At 39.6% G+C, this 24,152-nt stretch overlaps 1 protein-coding gene across 1 annotated transcript; it reads left to right on the top strand.

The window, feature by feature from the left end:
• The first annotated feature begins 13,735 nt into the window (after nt 1–13,735).
• Nucleotides 13,736–24,152, top strand: LOC124145477. The gene is made up of 6 exons (XM_048391785.1): nt 13,736–13,786; nt 19,060–19,321; nt 19,526–19,553; nt 21,411–21,611; nt 23,347–23,465; nt 23,871–24,152. Exons 2-6 carry the CDS (start codon nt 19,118–19,120, stop codon nt 24,006–24,008), a joined length of 690 nt encoding a protein of 229 aa, XP_048247742.1. The 5' UTR covers nt 13,736–13,786; nt 19,060–19,117; the 3' UTR covers nt 24,009–24,152.

Genomic DNA, 24,152 nt, shown 5'->3' on the forward strand with positions numbered 1-24,152 from the left:
TCTGTGGCACTGTTCTTAATTTCAACTAAATGTCATACGCCAGAAAGATAATGTAGAAAAATGGAAATAGGATGTATCAGGATGATGCTTTAAATTCTACGAGGGGCATTCAATAAATTTTGCAACTTGGGCATTTTTGTTTACACAAACAATGTCAACTTGTGGCAGGTGTGACACTTGTCATAACATCAGGTTGACACGTGTCATAACAAGTTCCAGACACAACAATAAGTTAGATGTGATGGCTTCATTCACCTAAGGGTGGTCACAATCATGGATTCTCTTAAACATGAACAACGCGCTGTAATAAAGTTCCTTACCAAGGAGGGATGCAAAGCAAAAGAAATCCATGATCGCATGTGTAAAGTAATGGGTAAGGATGCTCCTGACTATTCCACAGTGTGCCGTTGGTCTCTACAGTTTTAAAGGGGTGGGGAGTCCATAGACGATGACCCAAGGTAAGGCAGGCCTTCAGATGCAACCCAACCGGAAACCATTGCTGCTATAGAAAGAAAAATTCTGTCTGACCGAAGAGTGAAAGTATTTGAACTTTCTAGGGAATTCCAAATATCAGTTGGAACTGTTGTAACCATTATTCATGAGCATCTTGGTATGTCCAAGGTATCTGCAAGATGGGTAACTAGGAACCTCAGAGCTCAAGATCGCCATCACTTCATGGATCTCTTTTCTGCCAGGCACGGATAGCAAAGCTGGGGCATAGCAAACCAAGCGTATTGAAGTCAAAGAAGATGATATTGAACACCAATGCGAATGCAATTTTGATTCTGGGCGATTTCTTATGTCATCCCTCAAAATATTCGATTTACCGTCGTCTGTAAAATGGCATCGAGAACTGACAAACAAAGGTAAAGATGATTGAATTCAAGTCACACCAATGACATGGCTAGGGACACCAGAAATGGGCTTCACACATTGTATCCATGTCAGGAATCGAACCCGGGTCTTCAGCACTATGAGCGAACTAGGCTACCCAACTGCCCCTCAATGATTATGAAGTTCATACCAGTCCAATGTTGCACTAACAGGTTGTTGTTTTGAAAAAAAGAAACACATGCCTCATAATTTTGTGTAAATAAAAACTCCATCTGTTTGAAAAAAACTCAGCCTCAGTATGATAGTATCGACCGCAATATGGCCATCCTCATTAAAAAGAGTATTACGTTAGCAAAGCCATAATCAATGACAGAGAAGGTGAGGTGAAATGGGGTTTAACGTCACGTTCAAGATTATTGTACTTATATAGCGACGTGCATGCACGTGTGTGTATGTGTGGCTGTTTGTACTAGTCCGGACTGATGCCGATTTATAGCTCACTGAGATACCATGCCACAGTTTAACATGAATTCAACACTCAAACACAGTATACTGATTCCGAGCCGACCAGTCCCTTAATGCCGAGCGCCCGACAGGGTAACAACAAGTACCATCTTTTAACGTCCTTTTGTATGACGCGACCAGGGATCGTACCGGGGACCTTCCTCCCCCCGGGCAGACGCTCTACCACTAGACCATGGGGGCGAATCATTTACAGAGAGACATCACCATTAGAGACAATATATCTGTTGCACTTATTTACTTAAAAATCTTCCATTTCAAGAGGCCACATCATCCTTATATCCTTTCACACGTTACTGACTTCGCTTGTTCCACTGTGATATAACTAAAAAACTACATGGGAAAAACATGAACATATATATATAAATATTTTATTGCAATAACCTAAACTGACGAGCATAAGAAACATTATCAACCAACATTTTTTGTTCCTAAAAACGGAACAGGACCAATGTCAAGGAAGATACTTGTCGAAAGACATGAATTAACAACATCATTATAAGTTATGCCATGAGAATACAGTTGGCCCAAAATGTACCCTATTGCAGTTTGAGATCAGTTGTGAGGATGAAGGGTTTATTGTGGTCGGGAAATGCAGGGACAGGGGCTATTGCAAGGGCTTGCTTTAGCTTTTCGATTGCCTCTTTACCATTTGAAAGACACATCTTTTTTCAGAAGGTTGTATAGTGGGGAGGTGATACAAAAAATGATGCATATTATGGAAATGTTTAAGGGATGGCATCTGTGTGACTGAATCTAGTTTTGAAGGATGCCATCTTTGCTGAAGATATGCCCTAAGTAAGTGACTTGTTTTGTCGCAAATTTACATTTGCTTGGTTTTAGAGTGAGTCCTGCTTCTTTGATCTCTTGGAAAACTGCCTTGAAGTGATTCAAATGTCCTGAAAACGTTTTAGATAATTATGATGTCATCTACATGTATACTGAACAACAAAAGTTCCTGTGACATTGAATAAGATTGTTAATGTTATGTTTTTTACCAAATCTGAAACAATTTCGGTTTGCAACAGATAAAGACACCTGTAATTGTTCAAATGGTTTAATTTGCCGTACTGACTTCAGAAAATGCGTGATTTCATAAAAATCATGAACATGCCAAAATGTCAATTTACAAATCAATAGCGTGTGTGTCCACCTCTGGTTGCGATTGAGTGAGTATGGTTTTACACTGCTTTTTTTTAGACTAGTGTGACTGAATCTATTTTTGAAGGACAGGGACCCAGTTAAATTGGTACCAATATCGTCATAATCTAAGGGGGAGAACTCGGAAAACGAAGGCCTCATAACAGCATAACATTTTCACCCTTATTGTGAGCTTCCTACTTTCACTGTGAGAAAAATGAGTGTGTATTTCAACATTGATATTTACGAAAGCCCATTAGGACCAAATTGTTTTTTTTGTTTTTTTCTCTTTTAAAAGTCGTAATTACGAGAATAAAGTAATTACGAGAAAAATAAATCGTAATTGCGACTTTTACAATGATGATGAAAATCACCGTGATATAATGACAAAGCAATAAATAGGGTCTTATTATAAACTATTTTTTCTCGTAATTACGAGTTTTGAAAAGTCGTAATTACGACTTTTTACCCACGTAATTACGACTTTTAAAAGAGAAAAAACAAAATACCAATATGGTCCTAATGGGCTTTCATAGTTTTCAAACCTCTGCGTGAAAACCTGAAAATTGTTAAACTGGTTCCACCACTTGGAATCAGAATTCAACCACACATCACTGCAGCTAAAATAGATCTAAATATTATATCACCTTACCAACTTCTGCCTTATTCTCCCTGGAAGATGGTGAAGCCAGAGGTAGACTTCATTCTCACCCAGCTCAAAAAGTCCGAAACAAATCTTTTGGTATATCAACAAAAATATAACCAATTACAAATAAAATATGATTCTCGTGGATGCATTTTAGAGACAGGTCCAAGGGTGGTGACAAAGTTGCAAGTACCACCATCACTGGATCCAAAACTGTTTCCTAAAGAATACAAGATGATAGTTCAATCCACACTGCTGAGGCCAAAACCATCTTAACATATTGCTAAACAATATTAAACAACAAAAGCAATGTAAAATGTTCATCATCGTTCCAAATTCATTGTCTTGCCTTCTAGCATTTCAAAGTCTCTCCGCGAATTACCCTTTGACATAGACATTCTTTAACTTTACAATGATCTTTCTAAAGGCCAATGTGACATCGTCTATTCCTGGTTGCCAGGTCATGTTGGCATAACAGGTAACTCAAAAGCCGATGCTACACTGAAAGCAGCTTTTGACAAACCGTTATATCCACTCCTTATCCTGTTCAGTGATTTCAAACCAACCATCAAGATTTATAATCGGTATCTCGTGGTGAGACATCCAGGTAGGAATGCATACACTTCACGAATTTAAACCAACAATCGGTCATACCTATTTGGGTTGTCAGTCAAGATGACAAGATACGACAATATCGTATTGGCCACGGTCGGTTTACCTACGAATATCTGCTGAAAACAGATGAGGATGAAACAAATGTGTTGATTTTGAATAATGTCTGTTGTGAACAAGTGCAGGCATTCTGCTGTTCCTAAGTAAAGAGAAAAGTTTAACAACTATGTTCGTTTTGCAACCCAGTGGAGGGCAGTTTTATTTCTTGTCCCCGATGTGTCAAAATTTTAATGTCTCGGCCTAAACATATGCTACTGAGCTCGGAGACTTCAGTCCTCCAGCAGAGATATCGATCCAGTTCAAGAAAATCAATCTCTTGTGCAAGATATTTTTGTAGTGTTAACTTCCTACATGACAGGTACATGTTGCAACCATGATCCACATCATTGAACAGAACATTCCTCCTGAACGTGTGCTGCAAGGGCAATTGGAAGACGTTGATAGGCTGATGGCTTACAGCAGGTTGGACAACGCGGCATTATACCCAGGTATTGTCTTCTTGGGGTGATAGACAGAACTTTAACTATGTGTACACACCGTATTAAAGACACAGTCAAACTGACAGAACTATTTGTATAATAGTTGCCCGCCACATTGGTAATCAAGGAAAAGGTAAACACCTTTCAAAGTTAGATTTGTGAACACTGATTTAAAAGTTGTGGTACTGATTTAAGTTAGAATATAATTTGTTTTTCAAACTTCTTATTGAAACTATAATGGGATAGGCTTTGTAGTCTCAAAGCCACAGTTGATGTGAAGACAGTACATGGAAGCCGACACAAAGCAAAGTCATCCGAACTGAAGTTCTTAAGTCTCTACCTATTAGCATCAAATAGTGCCTGGTATCCGAACCATGGGCGAAATTAGGGTAACATGATATGTGCGCAATCTCCTACACTGGTACAACAAACCTGGTGCAAGTGTAAACCAACTTCAATGGTCCAACGTTTTGTGCTGAAATCACAGCAGCTCCAGCACCTCACTGTCCAGTGATCTGCGCTCGGCTTCAGTTCTTTGCCTTTGTCGTTAGGCTCGCCCTGGAGAATTTGTTGTCAGTAAATTTCATTCTCTAACATTTTAATCGAATGCTCGTATCATGTGTTTTGGTCTGATATATGTTTTCGCCAAAAATATTTCACATGTTGAAAGTGTTTTAGTTACTTTGATGATCATGCAATAGCGGGAATATCTATTACTATGTAGCCTATGTTCAGCTCTCTATGTTGAAAACTAAATCCCTAATATTGGTTGAGTACTTCGTTTGCTATTCGTGTTTTCCCTCCTTTAGAAAGCACAATTCTGTTCACTCACCTTTATCAAGTTATCTTAACATAACGAATTTTCTCAGGACTATCTAGCTTAGGCCAAATACCTTTTTCTCATTGGATGTCAAAGCCTTCTTTAGGTCAAGTACTTGTATAGTATGGAAGTCAAGTAGTTCATTTTAGTTCAAGAGATATCAGTTAATAAGACTCAATACCTATTTAGGCGAATTCGTCTATCTTTTAGTGTCAAAGAGACATATTTTATGGATAGGTCCACTGTGCCCATTTCCACCCCATCTAGCCAAGCCTAGGTTATCATTAGTGAGTGGAGTTAATAAACGCCTAGGTGTTTATTGGTCTCAGCCGCTTTAATCTGCTGTCCATGTGTCTTGTTGATTATCTTATTATTATCTTTTTGATTATTGCACTTATAAAGCGAGGTGCATGCACGTGTATGTGTGTGTATGTGTGTGTGTGTGTGTGGCTGCTTGTACTAGTCCGGACTGATGCCGATTTATAGTGCTAGCACACTGAGATACCATGCCGCAGTTAAACATGAATACCCCACTCAGACACAGTATACTGACTCCGAGCGGACCAGTCCTTGTTTTAGCCCCTTAATGCCGAGCGCCAGACAGGGTAACAACAAGTACCATCTTTTAACGTCTTTTGGTATGACGCGGCTGGGGATCGAACCCCGGACCCTCCACTCTCCGGGTTGACGCTCTACCATTAGACCACGGAGGCGGTCAATACATTAATAATAATAATTAAAAAGACTTAAGACCACACTGGAAGCATTGTCAGGGTGAGGTGAGGTGAAATGGGGTTTAACGTCACGTCCAAGATTATTACACTTATATAGCGACGTGCATGTACGTGTGTGTATTTTTGTGTGGCTGCTTGTAATAATCCGGACTGATGCCGATTTATAGTGCCAGCACACTGAGATACCATGCCGCAGTTTAACATGAATATCCCACTCAGACACAGTATACTGAGCTGACCAGTCCTTGTTTTAGCCCCTTACTGCCGAGCGCCAGACAGGGTAACAACAAGAACCATCTTTAACGTCATTTGGTATGACGCGGTCGGGGATCGAACCCCGGACCCTCCGCTCTCCGGGCGGACGCTCTACCACCAGACCACGGAGGCGGTCTGCATTGTCAGGGCCTGGACCTGGTCCAGGTTGGATGAGCCAGTACCCCCATCGTCTATACTACTCAGACCGTGTGATCAGTTGTCGATGGGTCTTGCTGATTGCCTTATCGGAGTGTTGCTTTAGTTGACGAAACTTGCATATTCGTTCATTGTTTATTTATTGATCTTTGCCTGTGACAATTGGGGTCCAGTCACTTTAGATTGTCTCTCTTTGACTATATCTAGATGGTAATAATAAAACTGTGAACTTTTACCACACTGTCTATTATTTCTTCATCTATATTTGTTAACACCCTAGTCCGAGGAACTCAGCTCCGTGACACATGTAATGCATAGACAGACTTGACATTTATGTTACTTTGTTGGCACAATATTCCAGTGCTCTCATATGATATAGCTGGAATTTTGCATTCGAATTTGCTTTTAGCAAAGATTTCTTGTGATTATGGAATGAATTTTGTCACTTTTTATGCACAATTATGTTACGAGTGCACAAATAAGGTTATTTTTTTCAAAGCATATTTTTTGTTTGTTTGTTTGTTGTTTAACGGCTATATGACGGCGGTCTGTAAATAATCGAGTCTGGACCACACAATCCAGTGAGTGACATCATGATCATCGATCAATGAGCATCGAATTGGGATACGATGACGGCATCAACCACGTCAGTGAGCCTGACCACCCGATCTCGTTCGTCGCCTCTTACGACAAGCATGGTCGCCTTTTATGGCAAGCATGGGTAGCTGAAGACGTATTCTACCCCGGATCTTCACGGGTCCAAAACATCTATTAAGTCACAATGACACTAGTACTTCTTTTGGAAGTGCCTGAAAATAAAAGTCATCGCTCAGAAACCGATCTGAATTGAATTACGAGAATATGGCGTTAGAACGTCCCATTTATAATGCTTTGACAAAGATCAATGTTAAAACAACATAAATACCAACATTAACTTATTATTGACATCATCAAAGTGTTGGATGCTATCTGCAGGCTGATAGTTTGACTGAAGGCTGTGTGCTTATTTACATGTATAGAATTTACATTTTAATCATTAACAAGATCATGAACCATAAACATGAAAGCTGTTGCATTACCTTCTGGTGCTATCGTCAGAATCGTCGGCAACTTGGCCAATAAACTTGATAACATCCCAACCTGTCACTTGAAAACACATGGAACATTTGAGCCTTCTTCAGCCAGATTAGATCATTATGAAGGCAATTGCGCATAAAGTCCATGTGACGTTAAATAATAAAAACAGTTTCCAAACGTGGCAAATTTATGATTTGATAGAATATGCCAACACATATCAAGTTCTAGGCCATTTTGAAAAAAACCCAAACACTTTTTGATCTTTATGTGAAAACACCCGGTACATGGATAAGTGTATTTCATGAAGGTTTTCAATCAAGTGGTCTTGAAAATGGCTGTTGGATATTTTCAGGGGTTGTTGTAAGGGGAGCCACGATCACCACATTTTTTTTATTTTGTGCATGGCGATTCTAGCTAATGATCCGCAATAATGCTGACATAAAGGGAATCAGTTTGCTCAGGATACAACTATATGTACACCAGGGCCCACTTGCACAAAGCGATCTTAGCACTACGACTATTGTAAGCCAATGTTAAAGTATGGGAGTTAAGATCATCTTAGCGCTAAGATCGCTTTGTGCAAGTGGGCCCTGGTGTACATATAGTGGTATCCTGAGCGCTGTCTACGATCTGTTTTACAACATTCTTTGTCGGTTTCTTGCGACTGAAAGTAAAGATGGACAAAACTAGAATTACGTTGACAGATTCGAAAAAAACCATGTTTGAGTATGAGTGAGTAAGTTGGGTTTAACGCCGCTTTGAACAATATTCCAGTTATGTCCCGGCATGTCAGGTTAATGTGGGAGGAAAGTGACGTTTACCACTTTGGTGAAATCCACGAGCACGGGTATGGTGCTGACAAAGCTAGAAACATAATGATGGCGAACTGGGACTCGAACCCACGATCACAGGTTTCTGGTGCACCCAAGGGAAGCAACTCAGCACAGAGACTTGCGGCGCTTAGACGACTGGGCCACCCGTGACCCCGCTTAAGAATGAAGGTGTGTCAGAATGAGTCTAAAACTAGGATAAGAGATCATTTGAATTACTGGGGATAAAACGTAATATTGAATTACATGACTGAACTGAAGTATAAATATACACTTAGAAAATATCAGATTGTTAAGTCCATCTGTTCAGCCCTCATTCTCACGCATCTGGGAAGAAACTGTAAATTAAAATGACTGATTTTGTTTAAACTAAAAACGATATGTTAATTTTGCATTACGTCTGTGGTGTACAGAGATTCTGCTGCTTCTAAGTAAAGAAACACGTTAAAGAAATAGCAGTGGAATTCCTGCTAAAATCCATTGCACCATAAGTATGTGTTTATGAACCATGTCGAATAATGATACGTGGTATTCGCGAAACGGGTGAGCATTTGGCATGCAAAGATAACTGAATTGTTCACGCGATAAAAAACGGGAAAGTCCAAATAGGATTGCATCGGACATAATTTCTGTCACTGATTTGTCAAATTTTGAAACTTCCTCTAAACGTGTACCAAAACGTTTTGAAAGCTCTGCTGAGTTACATGTTTAGGGATGTCACAGGGAGGGAAGCCGAATTGTTTTTAGCTTTGTACCCGTTGGCGTCGGCGTTTCCATCTTTTCCGAGTCATAACTTCTTTTCCTGAAACTTGGCATATGCATTGCTAGTTAGGTTAACGGAAAAATGTTTCAAACAAGTAGCGTTTATTTCCCACCTTAACTCTTCAGCGTGATCGTGATGTAACTTTGTATACATATTCTATAAAAGATAAAGACTACTTCTGCACCGAACCAAAAATATTAATATTTCTATGTCATATAAAAATGTCATATGTTATGGGATTACAAACATGATTAGACAAACTCTTACTTCATTGAAAAAAATATTTTAAGAAATATTCATAAAATGCTAATGCTAGACATCTTTTTTATTAAATAGTACTAAAAATCCCGTATAAAATGTTGTCTGGTTCGTATATGTCTTCATGCAAGGCTATCGTCGACCTACCCGATCTTAGCAAGGACTAGAGAGCGATGTGTGTTCTTTGTGTGACTTTGTGGGACCTGCGAGATTGATGTTTGCATAACTTCTACTCTCAGATGAGATAGATGATTGACTAAATCAGATATCTATATGTTGTGGGGTAGTGACGATAGGTGTTTTTAAAAAACCAAAATAAAACCCCTTCTGATACATATATAATAACCAAGTGTTTTAGAACAACGTATATGGTAGAAGCGGTATTAGCAGAGACCAAGCTGTTCGTATTTATACCGCTATGTTTGATATTAGTCAGGCAAGAACTGAGGATTTATTTATTTAAGTAGAATTTCGCGATTAATAAATGTGGTCCCTCCTGTTGCAATCAATATGACGGAAGAACGTCTGCCCACATTTAGGATTTGCTTATCAGAACTTATTAAACAACCTAATGAAGCTAGGCAATATACAAATGTGGGCCCACTTGTTTCGATCACCATATATGACGGGAAAAATGTGGACCCACATTTTAGAAAATGGTTATCAGCACTAAACCAATCTAAGAGGATGTACGGATGGAAACATAAATGTATAATGCATTCAAACATTTAATTAAGAATACGTTTTACCTTAGGGATAAGCTTGGCATTTAATAGCTGGACCAACAACGTACAGCGTGTCTGACGCCATTTCTCGAAACATACCACGGACTTGTATATAGGTCCGTGCAAATACGAAAACAACGGAGATAGCTCCCGTTTGAAATTAGAGTGACCTCCCTTTCCCAATATGAACAACTGATAATGCGGTTTCCCAGCGGTGTTGCATAACCTGTCTATCTATCAGTGAATAATTTGTTGGAATTATCAGGCATCAAATCATACTTCATCACATTAATTGGTATTATTGAGATAATATAACAACATGTTACACTTTTATGACCAAAACATATTTCACTTTCAAGTCATGGAATTTGTCACAGGTTTCTTGGGCAAATTTATGAGACATGTCGTTTTCACAAATCATTCAGTTTACAAAAAGAATTTCCAACAAGCAAATGTAATTATTAGACTTTATACAAACAATTGTCGTACACTGAAAGCTATTTAATGGATGTAAATCTGAATAACTTATTATAAGAACATCATTATCACTATTTAGATAAAGTCCACATGGATTAATGATTGAACTAGGGATGTACAATATTATGTGAAGAAATAAGAGTGATTGAATATGGTTTTACGCCGTTTTTCGCAATATTCCAGCAATATCACAGCGGGGGACACCAAAACAAGTCAAAAACAGTCAAAACAAGCTTCAGATATATCAATGATCTGATATCGTTAATAACAATCAAATAACCAATTCCCTTCCACTGATTTACCCACCTGAACTAAACATTAAGGAGACCAGTGAGACCGCCTCATCTGTTTCAAATTTAGATCTAAGCATAATGACCCAGAGGGACAAAACACTCTACATAAGACTGTATAACACGTCAAGCAATATTCCAGCAGCTCCTGCCTTTGGTGTTTACATTTCGCAACTTTTGCGATACAATCGAGCATGCTCTTTCTACCAAGATTTCAAAAAGCGTCATACGACTCTTGCTCAGAAGTTGTTTGATCAAGGTTACAACATTCAAGGCCTCGGTTAAGCTTTCAAAACGTTTTCTGGTAGACATGTGGAGGACATATCTTAATTTGACGCATCAATGACAAAAATGATGTCCGACGCAATTCCCTATTTGACTTGTACCATGTGTCCCATGATTTTTTCTGGTGAACAATTGACTTCCTTAGCATGTGTTTCTGATGTGTGCCACCGGTAGGGCAGGATACGCTCACATTTTCGCGATCACATGGCATCATTACTATTTGATAGTGATTCATAAACACAGACTCGTGATATAGTCGGGATTGTACAACCGACTCTGCTTTAAGAAGAGATTTCTTTTGTATGTGGAAAGGGTTTTGTCGCTTTATCCACACACTGCACCCACATTGGGAATCGAACCCGGGTCATCAGCATGACGTGCGAACGCTTTAACCACGAGGCTACTCTACCGCCCCCAAGAAATAAGAGATGATGTATGCAAGGTAATGTAAAATTCAGTAGAGGATTAATAACACTATTAAAACCGTACTTATTGTCATCATTGTTTCTCCGATGAAATCAGTCTATCAGATATTGTACGTATGTTCTTAGTGTTTTTTTCCTGCCATGTCAAAAGTTACATATTTATGGTGTAAAACAGCCGCACATATTCATGTACATGTACCACAGGCCCGTGGCCTTTCACTATTGAGAATAGAAATACTCTCTGTAGACATTTTTATTTAGTTATACAAAGACTACTAACACGCGAAATAACGCTATTTTTAGACTTGAAGCTGGTGAATGAGTGATCGTTCCATGTCAGGGAAACTTTACATCACCACAGCAGCCAAGATCCCTACATCCGGGTCCTTCACCTTAGAAACAGGACACTCACTGCAACTTCCTGGTTTATGTCCTATAGCAGCATGGACTGACCGTAACCATTTGTGAACTACCGGGATCCGAGATAGCAGGCCCTATGTTATACCTAAACGACATGATCTGGTGTCGATGTCATCATTGATGGCTTCCCCAGCGTTGGCATAACGTTCGATTTAGTGACGTATCCCGTTTTCTTCTTCCAGTGGGAAATGGGCGGATCTGTGTGTATTGATGGCGGAAGAAGTTTTATACAGGATGATACATACAAAAAATCGGCACATTGTGTGGAGAAGGTGTCATGTTGTGGAGTGCCATCTCACAGATTTCCTTCCTATCCAGGGCAACCTGACAGGTGCCCGTTATCGTGACGAGATCTTACGTCCTAACACTGGTGTCCCGCACATTGTTAAACCATGACAATGCTCGTCCTCACATTGTTCGTACATTTAAAAGCACACAAAACTGAAAGTATTGCGAAACAAAGATTACAATGTTGTACACACGACAGAAACACTGGGACAAACTAAATATATACAAACGGTAAAATAACTGTGCTTCAGATAAAGTTCAATAAAGAAAATGTATTCTAAAATGAAATAAACAACTGATATTGTTGAATAGTTAGTGAGTGACTGAGGTTTTACGCCGCTTTTAGCAATATTCCAGCAATATCACGGCGGGGGACACCAGAAATGGGCTTCACACATTGTACCCATGTCAGGAATCGAACCCGGGTCTTTGGCGTGACGAGCGAACGCTTTACCCACTAGGCTACCCGACCGCCCCGATATTCTTGAATAGATATCTCCTCAACTTTAAAGTCGTGATTAAAAATTGGGATGTTTGCAGCATTTTGTTACTTACACTTGTGCTCCTTTTTAATGTGACCAACAAACAATGATTATTTTAGCAATCAGGTTCTCATAAAACACTTTTACTTAACCGTAAATAACGCAGGAAAATAAAGCAATGCCACGGCAAACGTGGGTTTGCTGCAAAATAGAAATGGCGTAAAACGAAGTGACCAGATGTTTTACTGTTCATGGAAAACACAATATCATCTCTTTGGAGACGTCTTCTACCAAAGGGCCACACTTATGACTTGCCACGGGCCGGTCGTCCACGTATAACATCACGCCAACCATATTTGGCTGGTGTATCTACGGAATCGATACCAAACTAGGACATTAACAGCTTGTACAATTCTTGGGTTGAGACCAATTAGAGACAAAACAGTACACAATCGGTTGAGGGAAACACAGCATCCGCCCGACGTCCAGCAATACGCCCAATTCTGCTTCCACGTCATCGTTAGGCACGCCTAGCTTGGGGTGAACACCATCTGAGGTTTAGAAGACAAGACTGGGACAGTATACTGTCAGTTTGGGAGTTTGGGAGTGGCAGCGTAATGCTATGGGGTGGCATCACAACTCATTGGAGAACACGATAATCAAAGCGACCAAAGCCAATACACATACCCCAACCCATCTCTGTTAAAGGCAATTTGAATGACGTACGCAACCGGGACGACATCGTTCGAGATTATGTTCTCCCCCGTATGCAAATGCGAGGATGTAACGTTGCGGTATAGGTTGCAGGATAGTACTCGCCCTCACGTTGAACGTGTTCTACTGTTTGAGGCAGCATAACGTTGATGTACTGGCATGTCGGGCTGTCCCCTCCCCCTACACACACACACACACAGAACATATCTGTCATATCATGTCATATCATAACCAAATGTTATGCTGTTTTATGTGAAGCACAGATGATGAGAACGTGGTGATGATGTTTGTTACAAGCAACATGTTATCATGCATCTTTATTTGTCCCATTTGTTTTTCCAATTTCATTTCAGACGTGTCTTGATCATACTGATAATTAACTTCATATTTGCATAATGGACACATATATAAGAACGTAAACTTCAACCCACATGTATCCGCCAACAGACGTCATTTAACGCAGCCACAGACTGAAAAGGTTATCTTCTATTTCGGTACGTATGGGCCACTGGCTTTGTGTACATACATACATGTTACGATATGGATGTAATGTATTCTACGACTTGCCAACAAAATAGATGTTTGTTGTAAAGGCCACCAGAATAACTTACTCTCCCTGAAACACCGTCGCTTCAAATTAGCATTGCAATATGTTACCAAACTTTATTCCAATCCAACTCATCCTGCTTATCAATGTGTTTTTCACCCTTCTTATGAGGATTTGTATGGAAAACAACAGCGCCTATTCCACCACTAGGAATAAGAATAAATCCTGCCATTTCTGATGCTAACATTAACCTTTCAGTTATATCTCCCACTAAGATTTTGTCTTCTCCTCCGTGGCAGTTTATAAAGCCACATGTCGATCTGACGTTAACCAACCTAAAGAAATCAGATACTAATCAGTTACTTTATGAGCAAAAATATAATGAACTAAGAGGCACCTACAACACTTACAAAGCTATTTTCACAGATGGATCCAAGGACGGTGGTGCAGTTTTAGTGCCACTGTCATTGGATCCAGCACCATATCATCAAGAATACCAGACGCCAGTTCAATTTGTACTGCAGAATCTTAGTTGTCATTTTTGAACAACATCGCCTAATCTGTTTTCAATTATTGGTTTGCGCCGCCGCCTCGCCTGTATCAAAGCAAATGGTGGTCCCATCCTATAACGATATTGATAACTTAGTTGTTACCCCTTCCCTCTTTAGGGTGTGTGGCTCTGGCTTCTGTTTCCAGGTATGAGTTCTGTCAATGACTATGTTGTGATGAAACACTGATGAGACGAGAAACCAAATATTCTGCTGTTTTTTGCAATAACATAACATTTACGTATACACCACTTTCTGTGAAGCACAGATGATGAAAACGTGGTGATGATGTTTGTGTATGTTTCTAGCGACATGTTATCATGCATCTATATTCGTCCCACTGCACGTGATGATGATGATGGACATCGTATGTTATATATTTCACTTTACAACAGTTTTATAACATAAGGGACGTGATCATAGTGACGATTAACTATATATTTGCATAATTGACAAATATATAAGCAGTTAAAAGTCAGCCCACATGTATCTGCCAACAGACGCCATTTAATGCAGCCACAGACTGAAAAGGTAATCTTCTATTTCGGTACGTTTGGGACACGAGCTTTGTGTACATAAATACAGGTTATGATATGGACGTAATGTATTCTACAACTTGCCACTTTAAAGATATCATTTGTAAAAAACCAAACCATAACAAGTATCCTTTGAGTGCTGACTATGCACCAGTACAGCTCATGTTTTAGATATGATATCTCTAATTAAAGGTATAAATTGAAAATCAAACATGTTATAAAGTCGTCTGAGAGGTATAGTTTCCTTTGTTCTTCGGTTTGTTAAACATCCGATCTATTTCCAAATTATAAGAGCTGTAAACAAACATTCTTCGCCTTATATTTTCTGCAATCGTCCAATGAAAACAGTAATGTTCCACCTCAGTATTTGTTGGTTAGCTCAGAAAACAAGTCGATGACACCAGCAAATAACAGTATATGTATGTACACTACAAAGATGCAGTTGCACTCGCAGAACGACCTTGCTCAAGCTCCGCTGCTAATTTATTGATAAAAGAGTGGAACCAAATGGACTGAGCATCCATCCTTGCCGCACACCAACGTGGCAGTCTATCAGGGAAATACGCACTGCACTTTCATGAAGTAAAATTCCCAGTTTTCAAACACACTGCTAAAATTAATAATAGTCCATTTGTATGGCGCTTTTTCTATGCTCAATATCATGCTGAAAGCGCATTACTACCTGGTGAATGGACCAGTGTCTTCGGGAGAATACACCCAAGGTGTCTGTGCTATATCAAGCCAGGTACTCATTCACTGCTGGAGGCATAAGTCGCTTGCTGTGTGACATCATGACGAATATGCACAAAACTAATTATGGTCAAATAATTGTTTCAGTTTCAGCTTATGAAGCTCAGTTACACTGTTGGTGTCTTATTTCATTATCAGTTATGTCGCCGTTATTCGTACCCAAATACATATGACAGATACAGGCCACTCCTTTCCCTTTCGTTTTGAAATGTTTTTGACAAATGAACCACATTATAAAGAATAGGTCCTTTGTATCCAGCCGAAAGAAGTAGACCTAGAAACGCTTATAATAGTATAATAATGCCAGTTATTTAGTATAGTATTGCCAGAGGAGGTTGATGGGATGACCATATTTGATCTTTTATTGAGCCTTGTGTAGTTTTTAGCGAATATCAGAAAACGAAAATACAAAAGGATTTATTGTTTGAGAAATTCGTGGTATTTAATTATATCAACCACACACTTTTGAGCTTTTGGGGGAGCATTATACTAATTATAGTAAGAGTGGTGTTGGTATGTCTGTCCATTCATGATATGTTTCTCTAAATTTGTCCTGGTGCTAAAGGTGATATCATATGTTATATGCACATTTAGACTTACCTCTACATTTTCTACCCGTGGGGATTCTGAGTTCAGAATGCTGGCCTAAAGAGGCGATTTGCTGGCGTGGAGCGTTGCTCATATCACACCCACTGGATTGTCTGGTCCAGTTTCGATATCTGGTAGTGATTCTTAAACACATGCCACACTCAGCAACATTCCAGCTATATGACAGCGGTATGTAAAGTAATCGAAACTGGACCGGACAATCCAGTGATTGACATCCATTGCGATGCAGTGACTTGCATCAACCAAGTCAGCGAGCCTGACAACCCGACCCGCTTGGTCGCCTCAAGGGTTGCTACAAAACAGTTCTAACCCTGATCCTAACGGGTCACATGCTTATCGTATAGTCGGAATCGTACAACAGACACTACTCTTATGACAGGTTCTTATGATTATGGTAAGGATTCTGTCACTTTTATTTATAGGCTGCAGTTATATAGCTGTATTAATGCTGGGTATTCTTCCGCGCATTCATTGACGTTAAAAAGCCTGTGATTATATTGATAGGACAAATATATTATTTCTTCATCTTCGCTGTCATGGTAAATTGTTCTGCTTAAAAGTCTATACACCGAAGTCGGAGAGTGAGCAGCATCTGGTAGATTCCGTACTTTGCAACCAGTACCTGTGTCAGACAAGGTTGTATACTTAGTCCCATATTATCTTTTTTTATAAATGAACTATCAAGAAGTATAAGGTTCGAGAGTTCTTGCGGGATATTTGTATCTGAAGAAATAGAAGATATGAAGTTATTATTGTTTGCTGAATCTTTGCAAGAATCTTTTTACTGGCCAATGAGACATCATCTTTTGCTGGTTACCAAGTCATGTAGGCATAACAGTTAACTCAAAAGCCGATGCTGCAGCTAAAGCAGCTCTTGACAAACCGGTATATAGACTTCTTATCCCATACAGTATTTTCAAGCCAACCGCCAAGAGTTATAGTCGAGATCTAATGCAAAAACAGGTAGGAATCAATAAACTGGAATTTAAACCAACGTTCGGTCATACCTATTTGGGTTGTCAGTCAAGACACAGTCGGTTTGTCTTATGATATCTGCTGAAAACAGTTGATGACAGACCTCCTAATTAGTGTATTGCCTGTGATGAAAGGCTAATCGACGAGCATATGTTGCAACCACAGGGGATTCACAGTATCTAACTGTAAATCTGAAAGATGTCTTTTCCTGTGTAAGCTGGCATCTCATCTTAAGCTACTTGATAGAAATTGACCTGTATCATAAATTTGAAAAATGCACGTGAATTAATTGCTTGTTTTTAAATTTGGTGTGATGCTTTTATCAACAAAGATTAAAGAAGAATCTGCCCAGGAGGTTAAAGTACCGTAAAATGATTGTCCCCATGTATGACACATAACTCCTTTCATAATCGATGTAACTATCATCAACCAGTGTTTTAAGCCAACTCATCCCTGACTGTTTTTTAATATTGGCTAGTATTGTGCACAGCTACCAGTAGCTAAGGTGATGAAGTAAATCCCGCTGAAGTATCATGCAGGAAGAGACACCATACGTCCCCATGACCCCGGTTCAGGTGGCCTAGCTTTGGTTACTGGTGGCCATTTGCCCGTGTTTAAACTGCATACATAATATTGTTATGCCCAAATATGTTTGACAAATATGTTTAAAAGTTAATTTGTATTCATGACTCACTTGTCTATATGTCAACTTGTTCTCGTCGCTAAAGGCTGACTAATTGTTGATGCAACGTCAGATTTTAACTCACTCCCTCTTTACGACCTATTCGGACACTGGTGGTCTTGTTGTAATCTTTCACACCTTGCTGTGCAAGACTGCGTCCTTTGATTCGAAAAACAGTTAATAGGAGTATGATATTGTGTTTCGTCAGAACGTTTGACATAGTCGGATTTGTACAACGGCTTTTGGAGTTTCTGGCCGTGAGAAACAAGGAAGTGCATTTCGCCGCGACCTAAAGCATTACAAGGATAACAAGTTGTGACGTCATCTTTGAGATTACATGATTGATAGAATACGTTTAGTTATAATCATTTCCCCCTCGACATTGCATTGTTATATGGCAGTGTATTTTATTGTTTTAGAGTGGTTGTAACTGTGTTACATTATTCCTGTGGAGATTCGGTAGACGCTCATTGCATTATGTTTGGACAGTGATCAACCGTCAGGGAGTTACTATGTTTAGATGCTGGTGTGACTACAAACATGAGTTGCATTTTTTGTAAACATTCCTCTTTATTATTATGTATACTGTCTATTATTATTAACTGTACTTATCATTTGATTGTACTTTTACCAGCAAAGTAAGTTCTCACTATGTTCAGACTTTCTTTCTCCAAATCGGGAGAGCGTTATATTGAAGTGTATTTTATTGTATAACAGTGATTGTTGCTGTATTGCATTGTTTCTGTTGGGAAGTTACTATATTTAGATGCTAGTATGGTGTATAAACTTTCGCTCCGGTATACCACTTACGGTGATAGTATGTTACCAAAACGTCTGTAATGTTCTGAGTTATGAGGGCTCAATATGGAACTTATCAGAAGCTGGTTAACTATATAAGGGGACAAGAGCTTCTTCACGTATCTCTCACGCATTTTCATAGGAACCACCTTTCATGTGAGGCTCGTTCATGATCCTTGAGCTTGACCACTGTCGCCGCTGGGTGAATATATGAATATTGTACTGCCACTCTATTATGCAACATCACCGTTTACAATATAAATTGCTTGACAGTCCTATCATAGGGTATTTTTCAACTGAGAAGTCGTCTGATTTCCACCAGGGCTTAACTACTTGCATCCCGGAACCACCTTTTTGCCTGTACACAAGGACTTGCAACAATGCTGCTGTTCGTCGCTGGTCTCATCACCATGTCGTGTCTCACCCTGTCCGTGCTCTGCGCTGATGATGGTAGAGACGCCCTTTTATACCAAGTGGACATCTTCCTGCCCCCTAAGGAGGGGAGGGATGAGACAGCGGATATACTGCACATTAAGGAGACAGTGAAACATCTCTCTGACATCGATGTTCTTTTTTCATTTAAGGTTTTTACAGTCAACAAACCATAATGCATAGCGTCGTCTATAACCCAGTGGCTTGTAATTACATCTCCCTGATAATTACCATAAATACCCTGGGCCTAGGCACAACTACCTTTGTATTATTATTTGCATCACCTTCAGGATTTCCATTACCACTCACTCACTCACTCACTTTTTTGTGCAAAACAATTGTTTTTTGTTGAACAGGAACTCGGAAATCCACGAATTATTCTTGGTAAGTTGACTTAACAATTTGCTTTAATTGTCATTAAATAAAAATAAACGTATGTTCACACAAGGAGTGTATACCTACCGTCATTATATGTAAGTTGGTAATGTTGAATGGTCATCTTGGTTGGTTTTAAGGAATTAACCATAAATGACAAGGTCGTTTGGTATATATTTTAAAGAAAAGATGCAGTATTACTTACTTTACATTGTTCTTATCTTATTTGTTACATCAAAATACTGAGGAGCAATCTCGGCCCACAAGGTCGAAGGTTTTTGTGAGGTCTATGAATGTGACATAGATTGGCATCTTCTGCTTTCTGTACTTTTCCTGAAGCTGTTGATTGAGAAGTTCATGTTGTCCGTTGGTCATGCTACCCTGAATCCACCCTGCATTTCGAAGGAGGGAGCTTTTAGCGAACCATGAGTCTCCTCCTGCTTCTCCCCAAAGGCTGAGAATGAAGCGTCATGAAGGGTGTCTCTCAGATGGCCCCATCTTTGCTTGGCATCTCCCTGTGGAGGCTCTGTGACCATATAATCATTCAGGGCACCAGTAAAAGAGTCCACTCCCTGATGGCGTGAGGTATAGCTGACATCTTTATGAGTCGTTCCAACTAGCTTAGTGTGGTGCATCCTCTTTTGTTGAAATCTGATCCAGTAATGGTTTGTGTCACACTCGGCGCTGAGGTACAAAAATGCAAGGATGCGATAAACACGTTATTGAGGAGGCGCTGTCTTGTCATGATGATCAGGGCCAGTTCTTTGACCAGGACACCTTGTGCTGAGGCTTAATCTAAAGAAGGATAGGTGCTACACAGGTAGTAGTTGTGAGAACAGCATGAGAAGTATATTTTATCAATCTTGCCAATTTGGAGTGTCCCTCACAACAGGACCGGAATTCAAGGTACCCTCTCTTTCATTAGAGTCGCCAAGCATTAACAGCTGTTCTTGAATGGTGATCCCTTGATGACGGTCTGGAGCTGGACCTCGTCCCTTGCCTTCTGTGTGGAACAGAGGGTAGGATCGTACAGCCTGATGAGTCCCGTCGGACGTGGCGAGTCGGAGGGTCAGAAGTCTCTCTACTCCACTTTTGCCAGGTTTTATCATTCTGGGCATTGAGTTCTTGACAGCAAAGTCGGCGGTGTACTTTCTGGCTTGATCAGCTCCTGTAGCATTGCCATGTCCACTGGACAGGCTGGTCAGATCACAACATATTGATACCTCCCACAATCGGAAGCAGCCCTTGGTGTTACATTCTACACCAAATAAAGCAAGACTTATCACCGGTAGACACCTGATTCCCAGGTTGTGCCATCAGTGTGGGGCAATGGTGAGAGCCCCGTTCCAGAGAGATCTTGAAGCTAAGGTGATCCTAATTCCCATACTTTAAAATACACTTACCACAGTCGTAGCTCTAAGATTGCTTTGTGGAACTGGACACTGCTACCTCTCCAGGGAGTATGCCTGGGCAGCTTGATGTGGACGACCAGCTGTTGCCCATGCAGCGTCTTGCTGATACACACATGGAAAAGGCAAAATCAAAGATAGCCACTATTCCCTAATAACACCTCATCTCGGACAGATCAAAGTTCAATAAAAGAAGCTGTGAATTATAATTCGACTTCACAAAATTTAAATACACAATGCCTGCATGGTACATTTCTTTCCTACAATGCAAGGTATATTCAGTAAAACATGGGAAATACACAGGTATTGTATTATACATCAAACTTTCAGATAGTGAATAGGGCTTTCAAAGACCAGTATATACTTCGCATGGTTGCAGGACATATAAATCTTCCAAATAAAACCTGATGGTAAGACATTTATATTTTGGATTTTGAATTTACTACACATGTTTCAGTTCTTGACATTGAGAAAGCATGCAGTTGGCCCCAGTTGACAGGCTTTCTATCAAGCAGAGGATATGAGTTCAGCGTCACATCCCTCTACTACGACAGTGACTTCGCCCAGGAGCTCGGTGTCAACATGACAAAGGATATGCTTGCGTCATCCTTTGGGAATCGTGACCTTTTGATGGGCAAAGTGACATTTCCTGTGAAAGGTAAAAAACTGTAAGAACTAAACATTGTTTATGTTTATGATCATGTTTGCATTGCAAGCAACGAGGAAAGCAAATTATAGATGCTGACCTCTGTAATGAGTTACCACACCCCCTTACTTACAGGCACATACTTCTGTAAGAGTATTGTGCGAGAAGAGGGCGCTAAGCTTGTCAATCAAATAAATAAGCTGTTATATAAGAATAAAACGTCAACACCAGAGAACAACAAGCCTCGATTATCTTGCGAAACAGATTCCATTTGGCATAAAAGGAAAAATAGTGGTGAAAATCAGTGATGACACCAGATATTCGCGATGAGGGTAGGAATGCCCTGCACCCGAGTATTTGCATAGAAAAGTAAGTGTCTGTTGCCTTGCGCCTCACATCAGTACTACTACCAAGAAACGACGGCCTGTAAACAGTCCGATCAAGTGATCAATGGACGTACAAAATCACCGAAAATGTAATTTATTGACTTCGGGTGGCCTGATCATGAGGTGCCCAAAATACATTTACAAAAAAAACACAAAGAAAACGAGACTGATGTGCTAATAATAAAGCGCGGTAATGGAGATAAATGAAAAAAAGAGTTTAATTGTCTTCCTGTCTTATTGGCTTCCGTATCATGTGTTTCTCTGTCTATCATGTTGATTTTCATTCTGTTGTTATTTTGTAACCTACTCATGTTAATCTCTCTTTATCATCCACATATTATATATATTCTGTACCATGTTCATTATTCATCCGGGGGCACGGGTGGCCCAGTCGTCTAAGGCGCCGCGATTCGCGGTGCAGAGTTGCGTCCCTTGGGCATGCCAGAAACCTATGATTGTGGGTTCGAATCCCGGTTCGCCCCGATTATGTTTCTAGGTTTGTCAGCACCATACACTTGCTCGTAGGTTTCATCGAAGTGGTAAACGTCTGAGACCTGCATCACTTCGAGCTTTCCTCCCACATTAAGCTGCCATGCCGCGATATTACTGGAATACTATTAAAAGCAGGGTTAAACCCAATTCACTCACTCATTATTCATCCTTGCTGGAAAATGGTATAGGGACCTGAAGCCTGACAACAGTATGAGGATCTACACCGAAACGTCGTCTTTACAGGAAAATAAAGAAGTTGTTATCCAAAAATTGTGTATACTTTGCCTCAGTTATATTTATGATTTTAGGGCCATACAAACTTTAGCCATGATGGAAATATAGCTCAGCCAATACATGCTGGAATATGTGATGATAATATACGCATCGGATAAATAGTTATCTTAAGTTACATTTGGCATATAAACGGAGAATAAGACTATGACCTCGTAGCTTGTAACGATGCAGCTTAACATTTCATGGCAAATAACAGGGCATGACATACAAATATGACATAACCGAATTTGAAGCAATAGTAAAAATGCACTGTCGTAAAATCGCCCAGATTGCCTTAAAGTTTGTGGTAAAAATGTTTCTAAAGGGATACAAAAAATATCTTGCTGTTTATAATATCCTTTTTATTGTACCGTATTACTGGCGAGGAATATTTCGATCATATTTAACGGGATCTAATCTAGATAGATACATGATCAAATCTATACAAACCTTTCTGCAATATGAAGATATCCTATTTTCTTGACATTGTAAAACTTTATGATCTTGAAATGCAGTTGGTATTACATCAGCGTCTTAGAAAAGTATTAATAAGTTATGAGTACCATCGGAATAATCTCATATCGTGTTCGTTTCAGGATTGTCAACACTTGAATACAACAACATGCTGAAATGGACGATTGAGAGACAAATAGACATCATTAAAGATGGCGAACCATTAGCATGTTTCAGAAATCTCGCCGAGTATCCGGTTCAGGTAAGCCCCTCCTCAAGAAATTTTTTTTTTTTTTTTTATGATACATAACTAAAGCACCAGTGTTGACTTGTGTACTAGAATTACCGCATTAGTTTGTTAATTAAATCACACGTGTTATTATCCCATGAACATATGTTCTCAAGTTACCAGTGTGTCTTGGCCTTCCTATGTTGGTATATTTTGACTCTGTTGTAATTGGCTTATGCTGTGTTACATCGGAACAATGCAGTAACAGACAACGTATTTATGGAAAGCGGAAGAATAACTGTTGTGACCATTATTCTTGTAGTTTTGGGAATTACAGGTAGTGTTCTTCAATATCTGTACATAATAATATGCATGGTTGACTGTGTGAAGAAAATGTTCACTGTCTGTTCATGAGGATTTTTTTTCAAACCATTTCAGATGATATACATTGAGCCAGCAAGCAACCATCGCATGTCTGGATATACCCACTATTTCCATGTAGCCAGGCACATTCAGCTTGTTGTCACACGAATCGAAAACCTTGATTCCTACACAGGAGTGTGCCAAGGAGACTAAAATGATATGAACAAGTCACGTCAAACTGATCAGATAATAATTTAAAATTATTACATTGATTATAAGTAATTCATAGTTATCCCTAAAATGACTCTCAACAAATGCAGTTTCTTTCACTGAATAAAAACATTAATACCATCTGAA

The sequence above is a fragment of the Haliotis rufescens genome, unplaced genomic scaffold (genome assembly GCF_023055435.1).
Source record: "Haliotis rufescens isolate VD_foot unplaced genomic scaffold, xgHalRufe1.0.p SCAF_10, whole genome shotgun sequence".
NCBI classification, from domain to species: Eukaryota; Metazoa; Mollusca; class Gastropoda; order Lepetellida; family Haliotidae; genus Haliotis; species Haliotis rufescens.